Source organism: Mercenaria mercenaria, chromosome 6, assembly GCF_021730395.1.
Source record: "Mercenaria mercenaria strain notata chromosome 6, MADL_Memer_1, whole genome shotgun sequence".
Taxonomy (NCBI): Eukaryota; Metazoa; Mollusca; class Bivalvia; order Venerida; family Veneridae; genus Mercenaria; species Mercenaria mercenaria.
Window position 1 is genome coordinate 83,565,532 of NC_069366.1, and position 8,917 is coordinate 83,574,448.

General features: G+C 34.5%; 1 protein-coding gene across 1 annotated transcript; it reads right to left on the minus strand.

Annotated features, from left to right (window-relative positions):
• Window positions 1-591: 591 nt before the first annotated feature.
• On the minus strand, window positions 592-8,542 carry LOC123549979 (uncharacterized). Its single transcript, XM_045338425.2, has 8 exons — window positions 8,409-8,542; window positions 7,840-7,943; window positions 6,978-7,049; window positions 5,895-6,051; window positions 4,468-4,536; window positions 2,868-2,972; window positions 1,784-1,965; window positions 592-674 (listed from the first exon to the last, which is right to left on the minus strand). Exons 1-7 carry the CDS (start codon window positions 8,452-8,454, stop codon window positions 1,790-1,792), a joined length of 729 nt encoding a protein of 242 aa, XP_045194360.2. The 5' UTR covers window positions 8,455-8,542; the 3' UTR covers window positions 592-674; window positions 1,784-1,789.
• Between the last annotated feature and the right edge of the window lie 375 nt (window positions 8,543-8,917).

The window sequence follows — 8,917 nt, forward strand, 5'->3', positions numbered from 1 at the left end:
CCTGCAGTCTGGTCAGGATCTACACTTTATACCATTCAGTCAGTATTTTTTATTGGTAAGCATCCCTTTTAACAGTTAATGGTACTGTCCAAATTGAAAAAAGGACAAGTTCATTATAGAAAAGGGTAAGGTTTAAGTAAGACAAAGAGGATATATTCTGAATAAAAACAATTCTATAACTTACATTAAGTTACGAATGCTTAGTATTTAACTATGAAGATAAGACATAATTTCATAGTAGGATGCTGGACGTTATTGCTTTGAACAAACATTTATTAATCATTACCCTGCTACCGGCATGTGATTCTGCCTTTGCGACCAGTGCAGACCAAGATCAGCCTGTACATAAGTGCAGTCTGACCATGGACTGCACTGTTCGCTATTCAGTCAGTATCTTCTTTGGTAAGCACTCCTTTTAACTGTTAATGGTGCAGTCCAAATTGACAGATGGACAAGTTCATTATAGAAATTTAGCATGGTAAGGGATAACAGGTGTTATAGTTCATTTCAGGATGTATTATTTTATGTGTAGTTATTTTGTTCCGTAGTACTACAGATATGTTACGTCACATACAGAACTGAAGCACACGCTTTACTAAAATGATATTTGTAATTTTATTCATAATCTAATACAAATCAAGTTAAAAATTTCTGGCTTTCCTTGCCGCCGTCGTCTGAAAAAAAAAACAGCAACAACAAATGTTTAAATATTACAACAGACGTCTGAACAATACCAACTGACTTAAAGGCTTGTTTCGTATTTTCTGTTCATGCGTTTCTTGAAAGAAAATGGTGATTTTTTTCTGTTTCGTCTATCGTTTGGTTTGTCTGCAGACCATCTGTTTCTGTTTTTTGTTTCATTTATTTGACAACGCTTGAAGATGATTGCCTGTGATCAGAAGTAATTGCTACTGATTTCTGTCAATGCGTCCAAGGAGAGTGTCAAATTTACATTGACACAGGAAGTGGTTATGGATAAAATACTGCCGTATGTAGCATACAGCTGTCAAACTTCTGAAGATGAATACATGTAACCTAAATTTTGTGGGCCTGTTACATCAAAGCGCAAAGAGACAAAGGGATTAAAATTGGCTTGGTTTGACCAATAAATCAAGTATACCTGGGCCTAATTCAATCAAATTTGAAAGGTTGCATATTCTTTGGGTGTTCAACTAAAATAACTTTATCTTAAACTGAAAATGGTTTTTAATCGGAAACTTGGGAATGCGAATGAGATTTTAGTCGAAAAACTTCTAAGCATTCTTGCCTGCTGTCAACTGACACCTACTTATTTTACGTGTTTATGATAGTCTTTTGGTCCAAGTTCACGGTTGAATTGTACTTTAAGACTTAAAACAACATAGAAAAAATATATAGTGGTTTTAAATTTTAACGTATTTCCATCCGTCCGTATATATAAAATGCATACTAGTATGTAACAAATAAACAAAATAAAGGCAAACGAGTAGAAGAATAAGTTCATTTAAGATTTCGTTAGTGAAACGATCCGTTCATGAATGTTTCGAAGGAAGTCAATTGTATTTTACTGAAATCTATTTAATACCATGTTCCAGTTACATAATACAATAATTGAATAAAAGATAAAGCTATTCGCTATATCGGCAGTTAGGTACATTGTAATAGCATGGATAGAACTTTATTTAAAACTATAAAACACAATGCGTCCTTTGTACGGAAGATTTTCAATTTTTTAGGTTTACCGATATTTTTAATTTTCTACAGCTATGAGGGGCCTTTCTTTAATATGTAATTATTACTAAACTGTTTCCTATGGACAAAATTCGCATGTTTTCCGACATCGTTTTTGTGCGAGGGCGTAGCCAGCACCAGCGGCAGGATTACAATATCCGTAACGTGTCATATCTGCGCAGGTAAATGTGACGTCATCTAAGTCCATGCAAGGTTGCGATGTCGTCTGCGTCGTGGGAACAGTGACCACAAAATCTGCATATGTTAATATTTTGCGTTAAATAATGACATTTTAAGGAAAAAAAAGTTCCAAGAGAGTAAACAAGATCCAGGAATTTTGGTCAAACCGTCGACCTTAAAACAGTATGTATTTGTCTATGTAAGGGTATTTCAAACTTGTTGACAATAGAATCACACATGCGTTTTTGTCTTAATCCCTATCAAGAAGGTTCAGTATATTTTGGGTGATCGGAGAATTTGATGGTGGACATGGTAGGAAACGAAAGTCATATCTCTTAAGCTTTAGCCTGCTAAATTTCTATAATGGACTGGCCCATCATTCAATTTGGACAGTACTATTTATCACTTGAAGGGGTGTTTACTGAAAATTTACTGACAGAATAGCGAACAGTGCAGACCATGATCGCAAAGGCAGAATCACTTGCCACAGTGGACAGTGACTGAATGCTTTGATGTGAAGCAAAAAGAATATTGTTGATGATATTGATCTTCTAGCCTTGACTGACTGGGAAAGTGTTAATCTTTAAAATACAGAGCGCCACTGCTGTAATTTTGTTGTGAACTTCGAAATAGTTATCCAAAAGTGCTTGTTCTTCAATACATCAAAGAAGAAGAAATCGTACCGGGCCGACACCAGTAACAACCTCACAACTTACATTATTCCAAACTTGCGTTGAGTCGCAACAAAATTGAATAGCCTACATCTCACTAATTCACGGAGTTTTAAATTTAATTTTAAATTACTGAGTAATGAAGGCACCGTATACATTTAAAAAGACATATAAGACCGGAGGCGTCCCTATGAAATTGCTGATCACAAGAACTGTGAGGTTTCTCTTTCCATCGTTCCAGCAATACGTTTGCTTCGTGAAATTGACAGACGAGTAATTAATAGATTTTACATAATAATTGATTACTTTGATTTGTTGTTGCAGATGCATCAGGAATAGTTGTCGTTGGTGTTGTTGTTATTTTTGTCGGTGTTGTTATAATCGGGGTAGTTTTTGCTGCCTTTGAAGCAGCTGAAAGTAGAAATACCTTGTTAACACACTTCTTTACATTTACAGATGAACTATCTAATATTATATTACAATATATTAAATATTGATTTAAATCTAGAAAATGTTCACCAGATACAATAAGCTTAGCTTATACATTGTATATAAATTGACTATAAATATCTTTAAATGTCACATCAAGTTACATTGATTGAATGTTAAAAAAACCTTTGAGTGTTTTACCTTTATTGGTTTTACCATGTCTTTCTTTATGTTTTACAAATGTATTCTGTGAGATTTAATATGAACGAGTCTCTCTCTGTGAGTTATATAGCTTTGTCAATTTACTTGAACACTGTGTATTATCTTCTAATTTTTCCCGTAAGTGGGTTTAAAATTGTAGTCACGCTTTGTTATTTTAAAGTATATTTCTCGATTTAAGTAAAGTTACACAATGAGAATAACATAATGTTATGCCGGAAATAACATTGAATTTTATGTCCTGTGTGTGTTTGTAACGTCACATGACGTCTGATGTCGTTTTCGTGTACGAGCGTTTATTTCCTTCGCTGAGATTAAATTTTGTCACGCGCGTTTATTTCCCTCCTGTCGGAAAATGCGTATTTCAACGTAAGTAAGCATTTTGTTTTTCTTGAATATGGACTTTATCTCGTCCCAAATTGAGACAATGAGCTACATGCTTGTGAAAATATAAAAACTGTTTCACTTCACCATTGTGTCATATTATTTGGCGAGAAAAAGTGCATCATGGCTTTAACCTGAAATTCTATGTAAAAGGTGACATAATTCATAAAATGTTTTAACATAAGTTATGGGATGTTCGTAATGATGTGGAACAATCGCTTAAAGTTTGAATGAAATTCATTTATTAACAACAGAAGTATGGTGAACATGCATTTTAATGTTAACTGAGATCATAAGTAAAATTGGACATAATTCATAAAATATAAGAGTTATGGATTATTTTAAGTTTGAAATGATAGAAATGTAGTGAAAATGCATAAAAATATCCTAAAATTCAAAGTAAGAGGTATCGACATTGTGTCGTATGATGTAAGTGATAAAGTAGAACAACAATTTTAAGATTAAAAGGTAGGATGTAAGTGCATAAAATTATAAACTGAATGTTTTAGTAGAAAGGATGATACTTCATGAAATAAAGGAGCAAGAGGTAAGACTCTGTGTCATATGATATGGGTAATAATGAGGAGCAACTATTTTAAGTTTTAAAGAATTTCATAACGAAATATTATAGGTAAAATGAAAGTGCATCAAAACTTTAACCAAGGTGCGGACACTGAACGAACGCCGACGCCGGGTCAAGTATAGTCGAGCTTAAAAATGGTATATGCACTTCAATTAACAGGATACTGTAGTTAGATGTTTTCATCAATGAAAGACATTTCAAATTTTGCAATATATATACATGAACGAGGGCACTCCAATTTCTTGCACTACCTGCACACAATAATAATGATGGTAAAAATCCAATACTTACACTTTGGCTGTCCAACTGTTGTTGGAGCATGAGTCACGGGTTTATGTGTTGTTGTCAGGAAGTACTGAGCTGTAAGTTGAAATCATGATTTCACTGTCAGTCTTCAAATGATTTATGCAGTATTTACGTAAGGTGTATGTTATGTACATGTTTCAAGCAGTCAAGCTAGCTTGTGGAAAATCGGTAGATATATTAAATTTCTCGCCAATGGCTGGAATAATTAAGGAGTAGAAATAAGTGTACACTGCATATATAGAGACTTGATAACTTGATACTGTAAATTCGGTATTATTCGCGGTGTTTTAATTTTCGCTATTTTTCGCGAATCGGGTTCATCGCGAATTCATAAATCCGCGTAAGTTTCCTTCCATAACATACAGACATATCCGGAAAAAAGTCGAAATACGGTCAAGTTTTAAAATGAATACTAGCAGCCTGTACGCGATGTTTATTGAATGAACTTCAATTTATTTCAATATATTAATAACTATATCCTCGAAACTACATTTTATGTAGAAAAACTGCTTATAGACAGAATTAACGCTAAGGTGTAGAGGTTGGATTTACAAGCAGCTGGCTGGTATGTATGTAACATAATAACATTGTTTTTCCAACACTAACAGGTTACGGAGAGTATCTACTCGATTCACTTTGTATGTGTCAAACAAGCAGAGATCGTGTTGCCTGAGGGGATAATCCATACCAACCTTTATATTCTGGACAACCTGATTTTTTACACAGTTTGTTTGGATAACAGTAGGGATTAGCGGATAATTTATCACACCATCGTTCAATATTCTTGTACATTACAATTACTTATGAAATAACTGTAACAAAGTTTGAACATTTTATCAGCTATTAAATCAATTTAATCGCCCGTAAATTGAATAAAGAATTAAAAGACTATTTTCAATCAACTTAAATAGAACAAAAGTAATTTTTGAGAATAAAGCGACCAATTACTAATACGAAATAACCTTTACAGACCATGTATTTAACGAGCTTTTGACGTGCATAAATACGGTACGGTACGGTGACATTAATGCAATCACGACTTCCAGAATTGGAATTTCGCTAATATAAGATAAGAACAATCGCGAATTTAAATTTCTGACCCTCCTGTCGCGAATTCATATATCCGCGAAATAATTCAGGGTGCGGGAAATCGCGAAATAAAGATCAGGCGAATATAATGTGATTTACAGTATTGGTCTTAAGCTATTTGCATCAAACAAAAGAAAAAGAACAAAAAAAAAAAAAAAGAAAAAGAAACATTCAAAAATGAATTTGATATAACAACAAACTGATACTTTAGGTGTTTGTTTCAAAATACATATTTTCAAAAGGTTAAAGAAAATACTTGTCGTCTCAAGAACTCAAGAAACAGATCACGTTGAAAAATACTAAACTAAGATGCAATTACTTACAGCATGAATCTTGTTGAGAGCTCCAGTGATTATGACATCTTCTGCACAAAGGGCGACCCCACTGATGTTCGTGCACCGGTCCGGGCGCGGGTCCGTGCTCGGGTCCGTGTTGGTGGTGATGGTGATATTCCCAGTTTTCACATTCTTGTTCCGAAGACTGCAAAATATCTAATTTATGCTTCCGAAAGACAAGTTATAAGGTTTCCTCATAATCAAACCTTAATCAAAAATGGTTTTAATCTTTAAGAATATTGAATTGTGTACGATCATTATATCGCGTTCTGTGATAAATAGAGGATATCAAATTAGCCAGATATATACTGAATGTTTTGAATGAGTTTTAAAAAAGAGAGATTTTTCTATTTCTACACATCGTTTATGTCTTGTTTAACTTCACCCCGACACAATTATAGAACCCAGATGCTCCTCTCGGTAGTATTATAGGCACAGACGTTACTATGGTAAAACCACCCGTCTTCCATAAGCCAGCCCGATGATTTCGTAACTTGAAACACTTCTACACCACGAGGAAGGTCTCAAATTCCATATCGGTGAGGGTCACGTGATCCAAAGTCAAGTACATTAACCACTTGGACACGGAGGCTCTGATTTATATAACAGTTGAATTTTCACTAAAGTAGCACATAAGGAGAGTAGTGTGGCATAGTTCCAGATCAAATGATTATACCATCTCTAACCCTATTTGGTAGTATTTAGTAATATTTAGAGCAACCTTCAATAGGCAGGTCTATGTTTAAATACCCCAGAATTCTCTAATAATTGGCATGTTGTGGTTGAAATTATGGCATCGTGAATTTCAATATGGCATTCTCACGTATCCGCCATTTCAAAACTGTTGGAACTTTCTCAAAAATGATTGATAAAAAAGGATCGTGAGGCGGGTTCAAATAATATCTACATGTAATAGACGTAACTATACTTGAAAATCGTTTTATGACCTATGCATTTGTCAGTGTGACGTTAGACCCAACAAAAAAATATGTGTAAAATTATAATCCGCTGTATTAAATGTTTGAACTGTATGCTTAGTCAAAAGGTTTCTATATGTATAATTTTACTTACAAACGTACCTCCTCCACAACCGTATCTGAACCAGTTTTCACCGTGTAGATGATACACTTCGGTTATACAAAACTGGAATTAAATTTAATATCATTAAAATAGGTCCACTTACCTTACGGCGAGGCTCATGTTTTGTATTCATATATATGCTTATGTTTTATATAATTTAGTTGCTTTCATATGCATCACGATGAGAATTATGTTTAAAATACATGAAATTAAAACGTGCTCATACATATTAAGTTGAGGCTGATGACATGACATAGGACCAATTCGTTTGACTTTGACGGCATGCGCCGTTTCGCCGCGAGCAAACGGCCAGGCGTTCGTTTGGCTTCCTGGCACTGCTCGGGTCCAGAATGTCAGCCGACGCGATATACATTAATTTTTAAGGGCTCTAAATATCTGCTAATTTCTGCGTATGCATGTATTTTATGCGATTAAACCTTAAAGTTTTTCAATGACAAAATGAAAAACGTGTTTATTTTAAAAAGACGATTCCATTGTTTGTGGATCTTACAAATTCATTGGCCAGGGGCTGATTTTGAGAACAGTCCTTACACTCCAACATCTGATTTGTTGTGTTTATCACAATCACGAAACTGACTAATTCATAAGGTCTCAAATCTAAGTTTCATAAAAGATGGCACTGTGAATCAAATAGTTACTATACCTACGTGTTTTTGTGTGAAATGTGTAAAATACAACTTGTTATTCACACATGATACATATTCGCCGGATAAGGAGCAATACTTGGTGGTGGATCGTAAGTGCTCACCGTATTAAACGAGTGTTAAGTCTTATTGTTACTGCGTGTAATTTATTAATATGTATGTTCTTTTATATTAAAAAAACACCTTACCGCTGGGCAGTGATGTATCTCCGTGCATTCAGATGGGCCTTTGACGAGATGAAGGCAGTTTCGGCACATCCTGGTGTTCCCTGGTGCCGGCACCCTGGTAACCACTGCAAAAATATATTATTGTGGCCTGATGCTATATTAATAATATTTATGATTTTAATCCTTGCTGACGCCATTTAATAAAATTGGATTGGAAACCCTACAGTTTCCTTACCAGTTTGAAATTTCAACTTCAGCTAACGATTAGAATATTTCAGTAATTGTTCTCGTGCCATCGCATTATCGCTTGAAACGTTTAAACATAGCATTTTTGAGTTGCTACTTGCCTCAATCAACAAACAAACACGAATTTCTGAGTAAGTGTACCCAGATCTGCCCAAAATTAATATAAAGAAAAGTTTCACAAAGGGCAAAACAAGATAACAGGATTTTTGGTGCATTTGGTCATTTTACGACAATTAAGGATGTCACTTGATAGCCTGTAAAAACATAAGTTTAAGTCTCACTCTGAATATGATCTTAATGGTCAGTAAGAGCAAACAATAAATCTAAAATATCAAAAATCTTACAGGTTGCTAATATCAGAAAGAACGTAAAGGTCGCCATCTGCTCCATCGAAATATAAACGTCTGTCAAATATTGAAGTCTAAAGATTAAGCCTATTTGACCTTAATTTAAAAAAATGTTATCTTTGTTCTGTGCCTGTAGGAATTAAGTACATTTACTGTCTTCATGTACGTGCTCTTTAAATTTTTTGCGATAAACAATGTTTGACGCTTGAACAGGTGAGAGAATATCCTGACGTCAGTTATGATATCACATAGCCGCATGGCGTACGGTTCATTACTACTTGGGTGAAAGAAGCCCGGGATAATCTTGACCATAATATCCAATGAGCATGTCATTATAAAAATATACAAGTTATCTGTTTTCGTTCAGATGCTTTCATATTTAACCACTCGTGGTTAAATTCCTACGCGTCTGAACCGTGGTAAATCAAACGGTGTACCACTCGAAGGCCTTGATAATTTGATAAATAAATGCATGGATAATGTGAAACCATGTTCTCCAACATAAT

What these genes read in the sequence shown, in the direction of transcription:
- LOC123549979 (XM_045338425.2), bottom strand. Translation starts at nt 8,454, where the DNA reads ATGGAGCAGATGGCGACCTTTACGTTCTTTCTGATATTAGCAACCT. An exon ending in GTTGTGGAGGAGGTACGTTT is followed by an intron (nt 6,052 to 6,977) that starts GTAAGTAAAATT and finishes GATATTTTGCAG; the next exon opens with TCTTCGGAACAAGAATGTGA. An exon ending in AACAGTTGGACAGCCAAAGT is followed by an intron (nt 2,973 to 4,467) that starts GTAAGTATTGGA and finishes TTCTACTTTCAG; the next exon opens with CTGCTTCAAAGGCAGCAAAA.